Below are 22,026 nucleotides of genomic sequence, written 5' to 3' on the forward strand. Positions count from 1 at the left end.
GGAAAGATAACTCATTTAGATGGCATGAACTAAGGAGTCATGAGTGCAGCATTTATAGTGACTGTTGAATCAACCATCGCTTTACGTACCAACTGAGAACCTCACAGTTTCCATTTTCAGGACCATAGGAGGTCTGCCATGCTAGACACAATACACCTCCCCTCTAGTAAGGAATGGAAGACTGGTTTCATCATTTGGGAATATTCTACTGATATCACAAAATTGTAGAAAACATTTAAAATGTTACCCCACACATACCCTCCCCAGATACACATTCAGGTCAGTGCCTAGATACTTAAGCAGCAAATGTAAATCTTTCCTAAACCAGTAAATCAGCACCAAGACCCTAAAGTATATAAGAAAGGTTAATGATAATGATGAAGAATGTGACAAAAATATACGGAATACTTTAAAAAAACAATGTCCTTTTGTGCATCAGCACCATCCCCATCTGATGATGGAGAACTTCAGATGATATATGGAAAGCACCATTATTACCTCTGGCTGGGTAGCAAATATTTGGATCATAGGGTATACATATATATTTATTAAACTATTACTATTTCATTTGGTGACACTTTTACCCCAAAAATATTTTTTTGTAGTCATCATTATATTTCTTCTAGGTCAATGAACCGAAAAGTATTGAAACCTTTGGGTCACAATAACAGCAAGGCAACAGGTATTTGTGAAAGGTGGAAATTAATGGCACAAAACATATTTATCTTTTGACAGGTTTCCTTTAGAGACTGAGAAATCAAGTTTAGGGCTGCCACAAACAGATTACATATTCAAGTCCCAAACAGATTTTGATTTTCACAATGCTGAATGTCTGCAGGGCCAAGGACAATGAAAAACTGAACCCTCCTTTAACCTTTACTTTACAGAGTTAACTGTTCATTTTGATACCAATTTAGTGAGGGGCTGTGAATATATATATATATATATATATATATATATATATATATATATATATGGTGGAAGTGCACATATTAGTTCCTGCCCACGATTAAAGCAAACATTTTTAAGAATTTGAATTTTTGTTTAACTGCCTACCACACAGGCTAAAAACAGAAATGGGATGGAAGTTTATGACTATGTAATAACCACAGTGTTCTCTGCCCTCGAAAACACCATGTGCTAAGCAGAAAAAAGAAAGCTTGCAAGATTTTATGTTGATTATAATATACTAGAAAGCCAAAGTGCCATCCACCATAACAAGTCTCTGTGTATACTGTAATTAACCAATACATTAAACCACACAAGCTGAAGCCTGTAATATATATGCTGAGCATATCCACATTTCAAGCATAAAAAAAAAATAATAACTAATAAATAACAGTCTGTTTTATATGAAAAACTACTGAAGTGAAACCTACCTCTGGTCTATTATTTGTAATATTCTGCAAAGGGAATAGTATATTGGATGTTATGAGCTATTAGGTGTGTAACAGGAGAAGGACACTGCACTCCTAATTGTAGGGCCCTCAATGGAACAACGCTAATGTTAGGAACAGAGTATGCAGCCAACCAGGGCACAGTAACAAGTTCCTGGCACCCCCAACCACACTAAGCACTCGTATTTCACCAGCCTTGTGATGCTTACTATACAAAACATTTTGCCAGCACTTCAACTCCTCTTCCATACATACTCAAAGGTTGTCATAAAGTACTGAAACAGTTTCATTAGCCAAACCACCGGAATCTCAAGATATATAGAATATCAGAGGGTGATTCATTCTATCATAACTGAAATATCTGTTTTGAATGGAATGGTAAAAATCATTTTTATTAGAATCAAGTTTTATTTTTAATAGAATTCATATTTTTTACATCTTTAGTTTGCATTAACAGTGGGAACATATCATAACTGTTTTATTCAGTAAAGCAGTAAAAAAGTAATTTTTTGGTGAAAACTAAAAAAATCACAGCAACTGGGGTATTGAAATCTTTAAAAAACTAGGTCTACAATAAAATCAATTTGGTTGTCTTGCACATTGTGGAAATTGTAAAGACTAAGCTCTGGTCCACACAGCTAGTTCCCAACACGCTTTGGGCAGAACTCAGTTGTTGAGTAGCTGCCACCAACATGCCTATTCATAACAAATGAGGATTGGAGGTGATTCTGAACTCTCATTCTTCATTTATGGGTCAGGTGCTGCCTGTGTTGTCAACTCAGCTGCTATAGGCACCAGGGAAATGGTAACTGTACTGCAACCTCACCACTCATCTGAACCAGCCCATGCAAACCCAATATGCAAATGGTAGTTAACTTGCGTGAAGAGCTAAAGGCTCAGTTAATCTGTCCACGTGATGACCACTGTCAGCAGGGCACTTAGATTGTCAGGCCGCAAGCTGAATAATCTCAGGGCAAGGTAAGGCGATCATCACACACTTTCCCATTGCTTGTTTGATGGTGCTACTAAGGAGTCAAACATAGCAGTTAAACATGGATGACGTGACCAATATCACAAACTATAATACCTGGTTTGCACTTGTTTTCATATTGTAGAAAATGTACAGTTGATGGCAGAGGCACAAGTGCAAGTCTGATAAGTGCAATCTTCCTTTAGCTGACATCTAAAGATCCATAACTCTAGATCTTGTTTTGCAGAGACATGGAAGAGACAGCCCATGGGTATCTGATAAGAATGCTTTGCCAGGACTACATTAAATAATCTATAAATTATATCATAACTCTTGAATTCTTTTATAAGCATATTAAATTACAATATCTAATATGCAGCAGAAGATATTACATAATTTGATTATGACATTCATTGGAGTATCACTTTATTTTAATATTTCAATTAGATTTATGTCACATCAAATAAAATGCATACTAATTGCATTCTGAAACATGTATGTTTGCGTTATAAAACTAAATTCCTTTGACATATGGCCACCTGGGGTAGTAAACCTTTGAAATGGTAACATATAAGATGCGTAACAGTTCTTTCACTCCCATCAGTGACACTCTGTACTGTTTAAAACTACATTTTTTGCTCTGGGGATCTTTAAGTAGTGATTTTAGAATGCCCTTTTCTATTTACACATATTATATCCATATGTCACTGTGTGCTGGCCAAGATGAAAGCTTATCAAACACTATTTTAGATAAACAGGAAATAAGAAGACAAATTATCATGACATTACAATAATGTATGACTTCCATTACTTTTCTCTCTGGGCAGAGAAATTTTGTTTGGATACAAAGCCCTTGGAAATAAAAATTGAAATGACATATTCAATTCAAGTGGCCTTTTTTTAATATTAAGTCTCATACAGGATAACAAATGTACACTCTGTTAGATTTTGACATGGCCCAAGCATACAGGGTCTCTTTGGTAACATGCAAAGCCTTTTGTCATTTTATAGGGCCATATGCAAATTTCTGTATGTTAACTTATATCACATTTGGTGATTTAAATACAAACTTTCTTATGCATGAAATCTTAGATCCTTTTATTATACTGCATATTTCACCAATGCTTCATTATATTCAAGTGAGTTTAGTGCTATGATCCAGAGTAAAGATTGTTATTGAGATGTAGGAATTTTATGTAAATCAAATACAAATTGCACTGACTCGAAACTGAGCCAATCAAACTCTGCAAGTTCCAGGGTTTGATTGGCTCAGTTTCATGTCAGTGCAATCTGCATGTGATTTGCATAAATTAAAGGTTGTTGCATCTTATTGACCATCTCTAATCTAGAGCAAATGAACAAACCATTGTGGTGTCTTAAGGGCATTTGCCTCCTTCTAACCCTGACCCTCTTCTCACCTTAACTTCCCTTGTCTGCTTTGCAAATGTCATCCTAAAGTGGGAGAAACTGGGCATCAATACTGGTACATACAGTTTTGTAGGTCTCACATGCTAAAGTTTTTGCTATTTGAATATGAAAATAATAATTTAACTTTACTGTAAATATACTATCCTCTACACATTTGGTGTTTGTCAAGTTTGCAAAATTTTCCTTTTCACATTCCCGAAAGCTAAATAGAACTTCACTCTTTTTACATAATATATCATCCTTAAAACATGTTAAGTGAGAAAAACAAAACATACTTTACTAGCCACTTCCTACTCACCACACTATTGCCTTTCCCCATCTAGTCTGACACAGACTGAAAACTCTTTTTTGTACTAAAGAAAAATTGCCTGATTACATGATACCCCAAGGGTTTCAAATACCACTTTCATTGATCAGTGCATGCAATGACATTTGATTTATAACCACACTGAGGGTTGTTAAAAGTTGCTATTTCTAAAAGTTTTAGGTCTGGAAACCTGCATGGCTCTGAGATATATTTTAATGAAGTTCTTTATTTTTAAAAGTGAAACTACAAAATGAATTTCCGACATATTATGTGACATGCAGTACATTCACAGTTTTAACAGCCTTCCTGAAACAGTGTCATTTAATCACACGTTTTCATGTTGCTCCTTTTCTTTTTCCCATAAGCCTTCTTGGTGTTTGTACATCCTCGGATATAAGAGACAACCCAGGAGACAGACAAGCATTTCTGTGTAGTATCTCCAAGCCAAGAATTCAAATGCCACGTCAGTTAGTATTTGAGAACTTGATCGCCAGGGGCACAGCAAAAAACATATTAAATCACTTAACTTTGTATTTCTATTTTTAAATCCACATGGTATTCTTATAGGCTATGCTGTGATGCTGTGCATTCCATCTGAACTATTTATTTGTGACATTTAGCGAGAATGTTAGAAAAAAGTGGGAATTTATACATGCCCAGTGCCAAATGTTCATAGTTGAGGCTTGTAACAGCTGTTCCTGTGCATTCTATAACCTTTATGTATAATTCTATGTTATACTGTGTATAACGCTTTGTTATACTGTGTACAACGCAGAAAACGGCTGCCAAAATGTGCTTCGATGCATTTCCATTGGTACTTAAAGTCCATTTTTATACAGTATGATTATATTTGTAAAACAGACCCTTAGTGCTTGTTTTACAAATATAATCTGTTTTCTAATCTTTTTTGAAATATACTCCCTAGTGCTTACAATTATTTGGGGAATCAGCTATAACTACAAAATGAATAAAATGAAAGATAAAGAGGGCAAATTCCGTCTGCTCTTGTCACAGAATAAAATGGTACCACTAAGTCCAGCCTTCACATCCATTGGTCCATAACTTTAATGAGCAGCTTTGTAAACCTTTGGAAAACAGGAAAGACTTGACAAGCTTAAAAAGGACCTTTCATTAAAATAAAAGATCCACTTATGATAGCTGGGTCCCCTCTTCTCTCGAATGGTGAAAATACACACCTGTAAAGGGTCAACTTGGAACTATACTTACCTCTTATGTCTTAAGTTTCATCATTTTTTTCGCAAAATATGCAGGGCAGACAAAACCTTGCAAGTCCTAACTCAAGTATGTTTTATTAAACTTAGTACAGCTCTATGTCTTTAATAAGTGGACCACTAAATGAAGCTAGGAGGCTGCCAATGTAGCTTAGACTCTTGGCTCTCGCTAGGGTAGCCAGCATACAATAGCAATAGCAGCTTACATACTATATATGCCAGGGCAGCCTCCACACCTAGTAAAAAGAGCAAGAAAAGAACAATGTGTTATATTTAAAAAAAAAAAATAATATTGACCACTAACTTGTGTCCCCACTATATTTTTACTGTAGTCTCAAGAACATCCGGTATTAATGCTTGTGTAAGGAAAACACTTTGGACGGAGCTTGGAAGAGACATCACATGATACCATATTAGTTCTCATTTTGGATGTTTTGTTTTACAGTGTGAGTTGTGTTTTTATGATATGTTGGTTTTATTTACGGATTAGCCTTTGAAAGTCTAAATAGTTGGTGGTACAGGTGAAACATGTTGCATGCGACTACTAGTTCCTACCAGGGTCCTGGTGGTGAATTTACAGGTAGTCCCCAAGTGAAGGACATCCTTCAGGCTTGATAGGGAGAGGGGTGCGGTTTGCATGATTTGCAGAAGAAATCTTATGCTAAACACAGTGGTTGTGGGTGATCGTAAGAGCTGAGCTGTTCTGTAGCATTTTGTAACTCTTTAATAATCAAGACAAACTCTGCAGCAGTTTCTTTTTGCATATCAAAACACAACTTTCTCTAGAAGTTAATGAATGTCTAGGCTCCATAAAGTTTTTTTTGCTTTGTTTGTAATTAACTCACCATGAGGAATTTAAACAGTAACTTACACCTCACTGCCTAATAATATGTTGTGACAAACATCTGTCCTAATTGCATTTAGTAAAATAATGTACCTGTTCTGACTAACATACAAATTCAACCTAAGAACAAACTACACTCCCTGGCACTACCTGTATATCTTAATATTCCAATGATGGTAGCTATTCTCTCCATGGTATCTACACTGACTGTTGAATCTCAGTGTCTGTTAAAATTTATTTTTGTGGACTTAATTTATTTTATCTTATATTCCTTGCCTATTATAAGGATTTATCATCATTACTTTTAAAGCCACATATTTGAGTACTTACTTGAGTACTCACACTCGAGTACATACTTTTTAGGAGTCATATTGCTCTATTTATTACTTTTTTAGTATTCCTAATATAAAATATGCATTCTGGAACTTCTATAGTTTTTTACATAATTTTAATTTTATTTCTAGTGCCAGAGATCAGTGGACATATTTATAAAGAAAATTAACTGATGTAATTTCAAGAGCCTTTTATTTTACTTATATACCTTAGTTTTAAATTAGTGTCAGTAGGAGAGAGTTGGTGTACAAAAGAACCTTTCCCACATGCTTCTGCTTCAGCTGATTATTTTTTCATCCTGTCATTTCTTCTGTATTTAATATTAACCGGAGAACCTATTTTAATATACTGCTTTCACTTCCTTTTCACTTTACTGCTTTAATTATAAGCAGCAAGACGGATTACACGGTGAAGGCGATAACCTTGTCTCTTTCACGGCTTGCTCTCTGTTGGAGTGATCAGGTGGTTGTGATTTCTGAATTGTTCTCTCTCTTTCTCTTGCTGTCAGTCATAGGTCACATGATACCAATGTTGGACCTCTTGTACAATGCTTTAGTTTTGCTATGTCACACAAGATGCATACGTTTTATTATTAACAGTTATATTATTAATAATAATAATTGTAAATGATATGGGTCACAGTTGTAAATTGACTTTAGTCACCAAAGAATGATATTCATATTAGTTCACTAAAAAATTGAATAGTCACATAAATGAATAAAACCTCAGTACTTTGTAAGTTGTCTGCTTCCTTTACACTGTTCTATTGGTTTGGGATGTATATTTTGCACATTATTTTATGTTGCTTGAAGGCATCTCACAATGCTCATAAAACATGGACCATGTGTTTTTCAAAACATTGCACAGATAGTTCCTCTGTATCCACTGTGGTGTACTGCAGCACACATGTGTTGGGGTAAGTTTCCAAGGTGTGTTAGGGTGGTAATCAAAATTAAATACATTGCATTTTACTATAGCAATGTATAATTGCAAATAAAGCAACAAGAAAACAAACCTTTACTGACAGTAGTACAGAAGGTTACAGAACTTCAAAAATCCTAGGCCCATGTCTGTGTTCTCCTTTCTGTCCTTCTATCCATGCTTGTTCAAGGTCAATGACTTTGGTGGCTTAGTGGGATTTTCCAAAAGGAGGCGGAACAAACCCAGCCACAGTACTCTCTCAAGTACATATGGGTCATGTAGAGATGTGGTACCCTACAGGCATGTCTACTGTGAACCCACTTAGGAGAACCCTAGAAAAGGCTCCACTGGGAGCTTATTAATAACTAAATATTGTGGCGTATCCCACTTGCTTAATGGTTGTCAGGGGCAGTACCTACCCTTTACAACCACAAGCCAATTGGATAGCTGTTCTGCTTTAAAGTCGAATTTCCTATTGGGTGGTGGTGTTTTGGTGCAACTGGGAAAGAATAAGGGTAATGCTTGAGTTCAGCTTTTGCATTACAATACCTTCATATTACATTTAACACAAAGAGTTTTACCATTTTAGCAGCTATCTTATCCCTCAGTGTTATCAGTGACCAGCATAGACAAGGCTGGAATTCACATAGTACCTGCTAGGACAATACACAACAAAAATGATTTTCTTGATTCTGCTGTTATTCTTGTTAATATATGACGGCATGACTTGCTGTCAAGAAAAGCAAACATTTTATGTTGACAACCTACAAGGAGAAAAATAAAGCAGGTGCACCTTGTGTTCAGTCCAAAAATATAGCCTTTGCCAATGATCTAGAGATTCCCGAGCTTTTAATAAGCAAATAAAATATGTGGAATGAGACAGCAGATCATGGCAATATTATTCAGAATGTTTGAGAGTGTTGACATATTACACTATTATTTTTGCTTTTGTTTTGCCAAGCCTGGATTTGCTGACGATAAAGCAGTGAAGCCTCAAATAGGTATTTGTAGCTTAGTGCCTGAGAAACAAAGATTTATGAAATAGAATCTGCCATTGGCTCTTTCTATTATTCTGTGAAAGTCATTATGTCTCATTGTGTTGCTGGAGATTTTTTTTACATTTTCCACTGTACTTCTGGTGTTTCTTCAAATGACAGCACATTTTTATTCACAAACTTGCAGATTTTGCTCATTCTATTAAAGCTGTGTGTTTGTGTGTGAATTGCAGTACTGAAATAAGGCATTTTATGATGTTGTCTGTGTTAGATCACAGTTTTTTAGAAGTCAAATGCCCATGCCGATCTTGCTGGCACTGCTGATCTACTTCTGTAAACGTAGTTGGCCTCTCCTCTATCAGCTTAAACTCAACCTCTCAGCTGGGACAGGCAAGCAGACCCCCAGAATGCTTGTTTAAGAGTGGTGAATCACAATGTATTACATCAGCAATATGCAGAATTAAGCTTTGGGATCTTTTAGTGAAGGAAAGGTGAGTATGTGAATAAGAACACAATGACAACAGCTGTATGGAAAAAGAGTGTACTGGTGGCTGGAAGGCTAGGAATGAGATAAGTACCGGTAATTTTTTTAAATAGTACCCCAGACAACCCTCTTTACACTCAGCACCTTTTTATGTCAGTCACTTTTCTTTACCCCCTGCATGGAATGCTATATAGCTGAATTTCTGCATAACCCTAACTTATAATAAATCGCTTCCAATGGCTCCTAAATTACAAATTCCATCATGCCATTTAACCCAGAAGAAACAGATGAGCCTACATAAATGTCTTAACCAACAGTTTTAAAACTTTTACCCAAGAGTCACACATTTTTTTTTCGATTTGTATTCAAATGGAAAAATGTGCAAAAGCAATGTAAAAGTTAGGTTTTGGTTAAAACATTCATAAAGAAATCCCACTGTTTGTTCTCAAACTTCACCTTCAAACTTCAACATCCTGATGGTTGAATGAGAAAAAAGGAGATGGGACGCGGTGTATAAAGAAACAGTCAGCCAGTCAGCGTGTTGCCAGGAATAAAGCTTAACTTTTGAGCCAAGTTCTCTGCATATTTGTCAGAGGTAGTGGAAAGTGTAAGTGTTCATTAGCTTGTAACAATTAAGCCAGTTGGGCAGCAAACTCATAACTTTACTATATCGGGTAAAAAAAGAAAAAACAAGCCTAAAAGTGAAATGGAATTCACATCAGTCAGCAGAGCAAGAACCATGAAGAAAATGCATGTGTTACACAAATCTCTCTTAAGTATGCCAATGACAACAATTTTATATACTTAGGACAGCTTGTGGTCTAGATGAAGTCACCAGAATCGCACAACTAATTTCCTAGGGCCGTTTCCAGAAAATAATTTTAAAAGTTTCAGCTTTCAAGTAGGTCAAATAACTGTTTGTTGTCAATGCCATTTAATCATTTGACCAGCTGGAAGGACATAATCTTTTCTGAAGGCTTCATACACATTAGCCCCAATGCTGGTAATACAGAGGTATTTATTTATTTGCATATTAGGTGTACAGGCATTATGAAAGGGGTAAAGGGCTGTATGTAAACTCACTGTACATAAAAGGGAGTTAAAAACCAGCCTTGGAGAGTATTGTTTTACTAAAAGACTAATTGATGCTTACAACACATTTCCCACAGTAGTAGTAAGTTAATGAATTTAAGCATGATTGACACACATATTCCAGCTCAATCCAAATTCCAGGCAAATTTTAATAGCAATCAGGCTGATAAATTAATACAAACATTGCAAATAAACAAAGTTCTGAAAAGAATATCTGTTTCATGAACCAAATGTGCTTACAAACTGCACTACTGCTATTTTACCCTAATTTCTGAATTCAGCCAATGGAAGGGCAAATCTGATGTGGCCCAAAGTAGGAAGAACAATAGATGCCAAAATTCTTTCTCATGTTTTTTTCAAGTTGTATAGTAGAATTGATGTGTCTACATGAGTAGTAGGAAGACTTATAGTAGCAGGAAGAAGGTGATGAGTAATTTAAGAACCTCACAGGAAACTAAAAGGCAGCAAAGTACCTGTTGTGTGGATGGGTTTTCAAAAAGGTAATGTTTACCTCTGAAGATAATACAGGTATTCCCCGAGTTAAGGACATCCGACATACGGACACCTTCTAGATACAAAAAGGGGCTTCCCTGCTCGCTGTGTGCAGAATGGAGGCTTGAACAGGGTGGTTTGCATGACCTGCAGAAGAAACCTTTTGCTAAAAACAGCCGAGGTTGTAGGTAATCTTAGGGGGTGAGCTCTTTCTGCAGATTCTTGTAACTCTTTATGACCAAGACAAACTCTGCAGTTGTTTTTTTTTTTTTGCATATCTTGTACAGCTTGCTCCAGAAGTTAATAAAGGCTCCATAAAGATTTTTTTTTTTGCTTTGTGACTTACTAACAATGGGGATTTTTTACAGTAACTAACACCATGCTACCCAATAATATGTTGAGACAAGCATCTGTCCAAATTGCATTTATTAAAATAATGTACCTGTTCTGATTTACATACAAATTCAACTTAAGAACAAACCTACAGTCCCTATCTCATATGTAACCCGGGACTACCCGTATTGTATACAATGTTTAATCATCAACATGATTGCTTTATGAATTTGTTCATTTGTGGGTTAGGTTGGACTTTAACAACAAATTAAAAAGAGGGCAGACCTGGTGGACCACTTTTCCTTACTGTGAAGATATATTTCTTGCTTTTTTTTTTTGTGTTCTGCCTGTCTGACCAATACATTATTTCTTTTTTTTAAAGAGTGCTTGCTGTGAGCTACATTTTAACATCTGTGTTTTCAAGATCTCAATATTTCAAGGACAAGCCTATACAAAACATGTACAATTGCAGCCAGATACATTGGACCTGATTTATTAAAGCTGTCCTAGGCTGGAGAGGCTGGATACAATTTCATCAGTGCACCTGGGTGATCCAGCAAACCTGGAATGGATTTCTTCAGAATCATTTGCTAGCACCTTTTGAATCCTGTACCAGATCCATTCCAGGTTTGCTGCATCACCTAGCTTCACTGATAAAAGTGTATCCTCCTCCAGCCTTGGAGAGCTTTATTAAATTAGGCGCATTGAGTTAGCCTCAGGTTTCTTCGTAATCTTTAGTACTTTAAAAGCAATTTCTTCTTGCTACAATTCCCATCTCCTCCCCTTTTTTGCACATTTGGGTGTTGTTGCATCCTCCATAAATAAAAAAATAAAAATAAATGCCCTATATTAGGTTTACTATGTGCAGGTAAGCTACATTGAGTTTAGTGGCAGTGCTTTAATACTAATCATCAACTCTTTATTCCAAACCTGTCAAAAAATAAATGATATGGGACTGAGAACATGGCTTTGAAATGTGCACATTAAGAAGGCCTGTATGAGCTAATGGCGGTAATATAATTAATGGGTTTAATTTAGATACGAGTGGGTGTTCTCTTATTTGATTCAAGTTTTCATGTTGTAAGTTGCCTTTGTTTTTCATGCACAATGCAATTATAAATCATGTTTGCTTTATCACTCCAGCGAAGCATGACTGAAAGTGAACTAATTAAGAGCTGGGCAGCGATGTGATTCCATACTTTCTAATTATGTACATCACAATCAAAGACTAATAAAGGTCATTATATTGACAATGTGTTTTTTCTAAAGTATGAAAAAGCATACACAATATGGTTGATTTACAAAAAACACTTAAGGCTGCTTGCCTAGAGCAAAGCGAGTTTTCACTGTACAAGTAATAATGCCCCTAGTTTGCTATATGGTGTTTACATTGCAGCATGTAAGATAGTAATATTGTCTACGAGTGACCATGGAGAAATATATAGTATCAGATTATTGTGATATCTGGCCGGCTTCTTCTACTGTATAGCTAGACTAACACAGGCTAGTTTCTAGCATTGAGTAGTAAGTGATGTCAGCTGTAGTTTCTAGGAAAACTTAGTTGTGTAATGAAATCCTTCATGCACTAAAAAAGGAAAGACTGGATAATTTAGCATTACATGCAGAGGATGAATAGTGATGTAAAGTTTTGTGAATGCATACTTCTACTCAAGGATGGTATGCCTTCTCAAATGACAGAGCAGCTTTGCTGCAGATGTCTCCAGCTTCTAGGACTGCTAATGATTTGCTGCATAAATCATACAGATGACGTTATGCGTATCCCATATCAATCTACTTACACTGAAATGGATAATTTATTCCCAGGATCTAATTAGTTTTGACTCCATGTGATATCATATCTGCACACAGATCTGACTTTTGGGAAAAACTAGGGATACAAGCCTTTGTAAACTTAGAAATATAAACTACAAGTATGTATACATTTTGCAAACATGTCAGCTTCTAAAGATATTACTATTTATGAGGGGGTGCTGAGAAGTTCCTGGCTTTGCCCCCTTCCAGGTGAAACAGAAAAATGAGTGTGGGGGCATATGACAGCTTAATATCCTAGTATGTAACTGTGCAAATATCAGGTCTTTGTGATTATTAGAACTGTTTATTCTTTTAGTGGGAAGCTGTGATGGCAGAGGCACAAGCAAGTTGGAGTTATGGGCCATCATGAAGGGAAAGTCAGCAAAAGACATTCACACTGAGATGTCACAAACACTGGGGGAGAAGTGTCCTTTTTACAGCACTGTCGAAACCTGGATATCATGTTTCAAGACTGGGCATTTCACCGTTGAAGATGAGCCCCGCAGTGGGCGCCCCCCCAACCTCAACTGACCCGGCAACCTGCGTTGCTGTCCATGAGCTGATTATTGAGGACCGGCGAATATCCACAAAAAAGATAGGCCAGATACTTGACATCCCAAGGGAGCGTATTGGGTTTGTTATCACCACTATCCTAGGCATGCGCAAGCTTTCAGAAAAGTGGGTGCCGAAATGTTCGAACAGTGATCAGAAGAAGGAACGAGTTGAAGCATCCAAAGCCGTTTTGGCACATTTTGAAAATGCAAAGGACTTTTTGGCTAGGTTAGCGACTGAGGATGAAACCTGGCTCCACATTCATGATTTCTGAAACCAAGGAACAGTCAAAAGAATGGCGCCACAGCGTGTTCCCGCGGCCGAAGACGTTCTGAACCCAAAAAACGGCCAAAAAAGCCATGGCGTCCGTTTTCTGGGACAAAGACGGTATTTTGTTGGTGAATTACCTACCTCGGGGCTCTAGTATCACTGGACAGTATAATGCTAACCTCCTGGACCAGCTGAAGGAGGCAATTAGGACAAAACGCCATGTAAAGTTGCTTCTGAGAGCTGGTTTGTGGCCCAACCAAAGGACTTTTTTTTCGAACGGTGTAGAAAATCTACAACTACGTTGTACCAAGTGCATAAGTCTCAGGGGAGAATATTTTGAATAAATGTGTTATTTCATAACTCTGGCTGTCTTCTTTCTGGGCAAAGCCAGGAACTTCTCAGAACCCCCTCGTATTTAAAGATAAAGAAACAGACTTTAAAAGAACATAATTGCATTGCTAGTATTGTGAACCAATGTACACATTAAACACCCAAACAGGGTGCTTTAAAGTTCAACATTTTACTACAGGGAAACAAATGTTAAACGGCATTTAAAGCTTTCCTCATTAGCACACTGAGATTGTTCAGCTGGTTAAAATGATGGCCAACCTTCCCCTTCAGAAATTAGTTTGAGACTGTAGGTAGTGAAACGATCAGCATTTTTTGAGAACAGATAAAAGTATTTAATTTAAAGTGAAAAATATGTGAATTTGTCCAGAATTTGATGGGATTTGGTCAGCATTTTCTGCCTGGATTTATCATGACATGATGTATTATCTGACATTTGCTGGCGAATCAGGTTAGCTCAAATCTTGCTACAAAGAATTTTATTAGTTCAGAAAAGGCTGTTTTTGACCAAACCCCTGTGGGTAAAATATTTGGGTAAACCTTGTTAAATAACAAGCATTTACTCATTTATCTGCTGACAATTGCTGTCCACAGTGTTGAAACTGTAAACAGTTTCAACCTCATGCATAATGAATGCTTGGCAGAATTCAAAGAACCCAAAAAAAAAAAAAATTACAAAGAAAAAAATGTTGGCTATTTTAAAGTTGACCTTCCTGTTCAGAAGTTGGTTTGAGACAGGACTTAGTAAAAATTTAAAAAGAGAAAAATATAAAACTAAAAAGTTTAGCAAAATCCTTTCTCCAACTGTCAAAAAATGGCCTTCTTACCTCTCTTTCCTTTAGTTTCATTGCGAGAACTAATTGATGTCTGTGGTTAGTAAGTGCCTCCCGAAAGTTTCCTTTGGAAAAGAATGCAGATCCTAGATTCCCATAGGCACGGCACTCTCCTGTCTGGTCACCTGGAATGCATCAACACAATATAGTACAGTTACCCCATGGTATAAACTAGCCAATATTCCAAATGTCTGTTACATTGTTCACTCTCTCTGGACTCAATTAGATTGCTGTATCTAAATAGAAATTACACAACACAGACATGTAGTACAGCAGCTGCTACTACACAGGGACAGGAAAAGCTGGTGACATAATAGGAATCTCATTATATTTAAGGCAAATATAAACGCAACAGGTGGATGATGTTTTAGTAGCTTTGTTTTGGGGAAAATATTTGTGCATTAAAAATAGCCTCATAGTCTACATATGTTTCATAATTAGACATTTGCAAGCCTTGATTAAAAGAAGCAATACACAAAAGCCAGTGTGGAGCTTTATCAGTAATGTTTGACTTTAAAGAGTGGATCTGTTAAAAGCTTATCCACAAAAATGAACTAAACTGTTCTATCATAACACCTAGTAATAGCTAAACAATTGTGCACAGACTCAGATCTGGTTCTTTATCTTATATGTTTATACTTTAACAAAACCTGAAGGCTACCTTACCAGTGCTAGGGAAGTTTCCAGATGCACACTTCCATCTATTTCTAAATTTCAGGTCCAGCTTTCACATCTTGTTTATTACAAATCAAGATCGTGTACCTCTATTTGCCACTAAAGAGCTAGGTTTCACTGTAGGATAATGAGTGGGGAGGGCATTGGTTAATATTTGGAAAACAGCTGGAATTAGACAACTGAGTTCCAAGAATTAGCTTTGGAATCAGAGAAAGGAATGTGTACCAGTGTAAAGGCTTAAGCTGCAGGTGCACTAGAGAAAAGTGCCCTATAAACCTTCAGAAAGCCTGAACCACAGTTCGAGCATATCGTCATGTCTAATCCACCTACATACTGTACAGTTTGCAAAACTTGCTTACTATGGACAGGTTTTCACATTTTTATAGTAATAACTATCACTTTCAACTGTAACTGTAAATAGTCAGGAACACCATCATTGTAAAAAAAAGTAAGAATGTAATAGTAGACCTTGTTCTTTTTATAATGAAGGTTTTGCAGCACTTTGCAAATGGCATATTCACTGCCTTTTTGGGAGCAAAGATTAGATAGCTTAACACAAAATAACATTTTTATAATTACCTTGTGCTACATTTTACTTTCCTTTCCAATTAATTATAAATTTTGACTAATGCAAGTTGCCTATAGGTATTAACATTCAGAAATCACAGGTTAGACAGTTTTTCTTCTATTAAAATAATTATTTTTCAGTATATATTAATAAATTATGTTGGCATTTACAGACCCTCAGAAATATAACTAATATATTTACTAATCCTGTAGCTCTTCTAACAGAAATATCAAAAGACGTATTACTTTAGCATTATAGGGATGATATGTATATGAATGTATGTAATCTGAGTTACTATCATGAATATAATAAAACTGTAATGCAATAGGAAATATAAAATTCATGCAAACAATAAAGTAACCAAAAAAAAAAGAATGAATAATTATGAGAATGTGTCAAGAGTTTATTGCTGAGAAAAGCAAATCTTGGAGATTTTCTGACGGAGAGTCACTCTTACTGACTTTAGCATGAGCAGTTTTATAGACTCCAGACGGGTCTCTCTGACAGACGTCAGCACTAACCCATTAAATTGCCATTTAATGGCTACAAACAGCCAAATTGCACTGCCTTGGGTCACTGGAGGTTGACATTTCCTCCATGCATGTTTGTAATACATGGCTTGTAAAACCTATTTACATAGCCACACAGCAGAAAGGTGGGATAGAAGAGGTTACTAAATTGTGGAAAAGTCTCCCTCAAAAATGTAAAATTCTTTTCTGAGACATGGCAAGTCTTATAAAACACGAAACTGTGATTTAATGGCTTTAGTGCATACAGGGGGAAGTTTTTGCTATTAAATTGACTATTGACTTGTCCGATAAATGACACCTTTGTATTTACAGACGTAAAAAACCAAAGTACCAATGAATGCTGTAATATTTCTCCTACACCAAATGTTCATGTAATAAAATATATAACCAATATGGATCCAAGCTAGCTAAATCACCAACCAGTTGTAACTCTGAGACTAAAATAATTTCATTTATTATTATAATATAATAATAATATTCTCTTATATACCTGGTTGTGTGTGAAATTGTGCTAAATTTGCAGGTTTGGTCTAGGATTTTCAGATCAGGCAAATAGTTTGTCTATAGCCATTTCTCCTAAAACTGAACACTGGGCTGATAAAGATTGGGTGAGGGGGAACCAGCTCAAAGAGCGAATCACTTGTATTGAAGGTCATGTGTTAACATGGAAAACACACTGGACCTGATGTATTAATGTTCTCCAAGGCTGTCCTAGGAGACCATGGGTGATCCAGAAAACCTGTAATGGATCTGGTCCAGGGCTAAAAACATATGGAAACTAATAGCAAATTATTTTTAAGAAGTAATGATGACAGAGATATGTTCATCAGTTCTTTGCTTACCTTAACTAGCCAGTCACAGGCTTGGGGGTGGGTACAAGACCTAATTGTGTTACCTAACTACAGCAAAGAGAAGTCAGGTTTCCAGGCTGGCTGTTCTATCCGGCAAGACTGTGTATATCTCAGGAATCAATAAATAGGAATACAAATCCATTGGCAGGTAAGACAGCTCTTATGTAGCGTGTATACAGTGGATTTTGCTCCATTTACACTTTAAAGCTCATCTTTAAATAAATATTCTACAGATACTAGATAACAACAAATGTAACCAATATTTAGATACCTAGAGTCTTTGCTACGTCCAAGTCTTGTTGCATATATCCTGTGCTCTTCTCTGTGTTCCCAAGAGACCAATAAGCACTGCTTAGGGCAGAGAACACAGAGCCCCTCAGTTTTAGACTGCAAGTCCCAATTTTCAGTGCAGCTTCTAGCACAACTACAGAAGCACCATGATGTCCCGCAGTTAACAGTTCTTGACCGATCACTGACACAACCACAAATGGGCTCTTGTCCAGTTTCATCTTCTGGAGTTGTTGGTAAGTAGGTTCCAATGATTCTAAAAGAAAAAAGATGCAGTAAACAACAGTCATCATTACATATAAACAATACATGACATAAAAATGTTCATGATCTAATCATAATATACTAAAAGCAACATGATAAGGGTCAACATTTAAATAAAACTAAATCAATGTAATTAAACATTTCAGTTTATATTCTATTGGAAAGATAACCCCACACCTCCTGTGAAACTGGCCACATTTTTCTCAACGGGAATTAGGTGTAAATCTTGATCAGCAGCACAAAAATAAAAATGCTTTAATTTACTTACTTAATTTATTTACTATGGGAGGATAAAACCCCTATTGGATTTTACCTGTTTGTGAGGGTAGATCTCTCTATAGCCCCCAAAAGAAGAATACCTTAACAGGAGTTTTAGTCCTTACCATTTTAATCAACATTAGGAAAAAAAAAACCTTTTTGACTTGACATATACTTTGACCTATAACAGTAAAACATATTTTTGACATGGTTAGGATGCCAGGTTTACTCAATATGAGTTATTATTTGGCTTGCTTTGTCCTCGGCTTCTGGAAGATAGTCTGAGGTCATCTAGCTGGTCATAAAATAAAAACTGGGTTACAGGTCACCAACTGTCTTTGGTAATGCCATATTTAGCTTTAACATATATCAGATTGTATAATAAACTTGAATTGAAGCAATGAAAGTCACAGGGTTTTGTGTCTGCTGCCCTTATAAGGCTTTGAAAGAATAAGGTTGGAAATGAGTACATAGTTATCTTTAACATATCTATATTATATACAGGAATATATATCCTCGCACTTTCTTAACATTTTGTCACAGAGCATCATTCCTATTCAAGAAATGCTCCACCTTGGGACTATACTGGCAAGATTATTTAGTAAAACATGTCAGCCTATTGTCATATATATCTTCTTTGCTAACAAATAACGCTTCCAGGATTGAAGTCAGCAAAACAAAAGCGGTCAATCTGTGATGTAACAACTGGCCTGTTTTATGAGCTTCAATTTAAAGTTGCATTTCAATAAGCTGTTACGACCAGCGCAGATGGTTAAAGGCTCCTTTGCTCCTTGAAAGTGGCTCTGCTGATCCTAAAGCCTGTCCTTATAGACCCTTAACAATTCTTGTTTTCCAGGATATAAGTGCTTGATGACAAACACAGCAGTCAGCAGTGTCATGATTTAGAAAGATCTACCTGAACAAACATAGACCTCATTAAAAGCTGGCTTGCTAGTGGTCCTTGTGGAGTACAATGAGCAACAATGAAGTACTGTGAGTGCATCACTTATCAATGTGACAAACAGGGTACTGAAGGGAAAATAGTATTCAACTCTTACAAAACATATGCCTATGTAGAGGGGTAAAAGCAAGTGGACAACCATAACATCCCTAAGCTTAAGACAAATGAAATTGTCTATCATCAGTTTGCCATCATATTGGATAAATTACAGCATACTCTTTTAAACGCACTCCTGCCCTGGTCTGTACCATTGTGATGGTTGCTCCTCATGCACCTTCCCTATCAGAAACAAAGACTATAGATAATATGGTTTTAACAGGTGCAATTACTGCATGTTTTAACTGGAGAAAATGGCACCATGTTTTCCAATAAGCTTGGCAAATTTGTATTTCTTTTAACCACCATGTGTTGGGAGGTTTCCTTTTTTTTTTTTTTTTTTACTGGGCATGGTATGTGTTGGAAAACATTACATAGACATACATATTTATTCCCTCTACAAGCTGATTACCTGGCTTTGCCCGGGTATTTATTTATTGCAATCTTATATCATACAGGAAAATTAATGAAATAAAGCTGTTTTCTTGTCTACGGTGTTGTTTAATTGTAAAAGAGAAATTTGTAAAAGAGTCTATGTAAAAATAAAGGGCAAAATGCACACTGTCACTGAGCAATACATACACACATACATACATATATACCTCTGACATATACCACAATGCTGTACAAAAATCAGCGGTGCACTCACATGAGCCTGAGTCATATGTCTAGCAAGTTTGGTTTAAATGTCTCGATGCGTTTCCTAATGATGACATACAAACATTCATACACACATACATACAATTTTATATATATAGATTTATATAGTTCTGACATATACCATAGTGCTGTATAATGAAACACGAAAGAGCTAGACTCATCAGTCTCTGTACAGAGGAGCTGACATTCCAATGTCCCCCCACAGTCACACACTATTATTATACATTCAAATACCTCTGACATATACCACAGCACTGCACAAAGATCACCATCCGTGTGATGGTGGAACATAGCAAGTTTGGTTGAAATGTCTCCATGCATTTCCTAGTGATCACCGGCGAACTCACATTAGTCTGAGTCATATGTCTAGCAAGTTTGGTTGAAATGTCTCTATGCGTTTCCTAGTGATCACCGGTGAACTCACATTAGTCTGAGTTTCCTAGTGATCACCGGTGAACTCACATTAGTCTGAGTCATATGTCTAGCAAGTTTGGTTGAAATGTGTCGATGTGTTTCCTCGTGATGGTGGCACATAGCAAGTTTGGTTGAAATGTCTCCATGCATTTCATCCAAATATAGCTCCGACATATAGCACAGCGCTGTACAAAGTTGACAGGTGCACTCACATGAGTCTCAGTCATATGTATACCAAGTTTGGTTGAAATGTCTCCATGCGTTTTCGAGTGATGGTGGAACATCACCACTTTCACCGGTTCACCCCTAGCCTGTGCATGTAGTGGGAATGAAGAAGCACAGTGATGAACTCATTTGTCTTTCTCCCTCTTTATTCCTTCTATAAACATCAAATTATTGGTTGCTTGTGATTCTTCATGCTCTACACCTTAAGCTCTGCTGTACCAGGACTGCAAAGGGCTGATAGCAGGTCAGATTCAGGTACTCACATACTTTGCTCACATGCTTTCACCTAAAATTCTGATATAGTGATAAATTAATGAATGAAGATTTGTAATAATTTGTCCCTTTTATCTTCATGGAGCTCAGCATTAGCAAATGTGCCACAGCTTAGAAAAGGCTTATTGAGTATAGCTAATTTGGGATTGCCATATATTGCCAATATTAACAACTCGAACGGAAGGGGCACAAAAGTAATAACAGCTATTTCAGCCTATCACTGGACAGTGATCACTGTACAAATAGATGTCTACTAACTAGCATGTTACTGCAAGACAAATGATAACCTCTACTTCATATGAATGATTGCAGGGTATCTGTTAAACAATAACATGTAGTAGATGACTAAAGCTCATAATGAACCTGTACAGAGTACTACATGATACAGGAAAAATTACTCTCCCATTTGAAGAGCATCACTTATCATACTACATGACCTCGGGAGACTGGCTGCAAAAATGAAAAGGTGACTATCAGGTAAATAATACAGCACCCCAGGTTGCTTACTTGTAGGCAATAATGGGGAGCTATGCCAGCATGGAGTAAATATCGTATGTGCACATCCAGTGAAAGAAAACTTTCCAAGGTCTCATTATTTGGTGCAGATGATCAAACTCTGCAACTTATGATCATCTTTTAGATTCAACTACACACAAACCTAATGTTTTGCTGATATCCTTCCTTTGTATCGAGTTTAAAGATGAAGTATGGGAACTTTTTTTTTTTTTTCTTGTGAAAAGTTTTATCTTCTCTATCTGTTGTGTCACCAGCTCCGAAGGCAGGATAATTTCTCCAGACAGCAATAAAAATACTTTTATTAGTACAATAGAGAACAGGAAACACTTCTTAGTTGTTGGGTGATGAAAGCTAAAAGTGAGTACAAATATCCCCAAAGGGGACACAAAAAGCAATAAAACATCTGTCCGAGGATATAAACCCCCAATAAAATAATTAAAAAAATAAACTGAAATCTCAATTCTAGGTAAGTCTTTAGGTTGGCTATACACAGGTAGATATATCTGAAAATATCTAATATTCTGGTAATTTGAATCCAGTCAGACACTTCTTTTACATAAAAGCTTGAACAATTCCAAAAATGTTAATTGTAAAGAATCCTTCACTGCTTATTTGTTAGCTGCTGCACTTGCTGTTATTACGGCTCGCTCAGATCTCACACGCTGCTGGCAAAATCCACATTAAGAGTGGCCAGCTTTTCAGTTGAAAGGTGAAGAGGGCATGCAGCAATTTCTTAGCAATTTGTAGCTTTCTGGTTTAAAATGCAGTAAGATGAATATTAAAAGATTTCTGAGAAGCGGGATT

At 36.5% G+C, this 22,026-nt stretch overlaps 1 protein-coding gene across 3 annotated transcripts in view; it reads right to left on the reverse strand.

Annotated features, from left to right (window-relative positions):
* The window catches only part of TTC28 (tetratricopeptide repeat domain 28), a 333,992-nt gene that overhangs the window by 151,656 nt on the left and 160,310 nt on the right, over positions 1–22,026 (reverse strand). For all 3 annotated transcript variants that reach the window (XM_072415453.1, XM_072415452.1, XM_072415454.1), the window contains 2 exons: positions 17,539–17,811; positions 14,638–14,768 (listed from right to left, as the gene is read on the reverse strand). In XM_072415453.1, coding sequence (XP_072271554.1) covers positions 14,638–14,768; positions 17,539–17,811 — 404 coding nt within the window. The remainder of the gene's footprint in view (positions 1–14,637; positions 14,769–17,538; positions 17,812–22,026) is intronic.

The sequence above is a fragment of the Pyxicephalus adspersus genome, chromosome 6 (assembly GCF_032062135.1).
Source record: "Pyxicephalus adspersus chromosome 6, UCB_Pads_2.0, whole genome shotgun sequence".
Classification (NCBI taxonomy): Eukaryota; Metazoa; Chordata; class Amphibia; order Anura; family Pyxicephalidae; genus Pyxicephalus; species Pyxicephalus adspersus.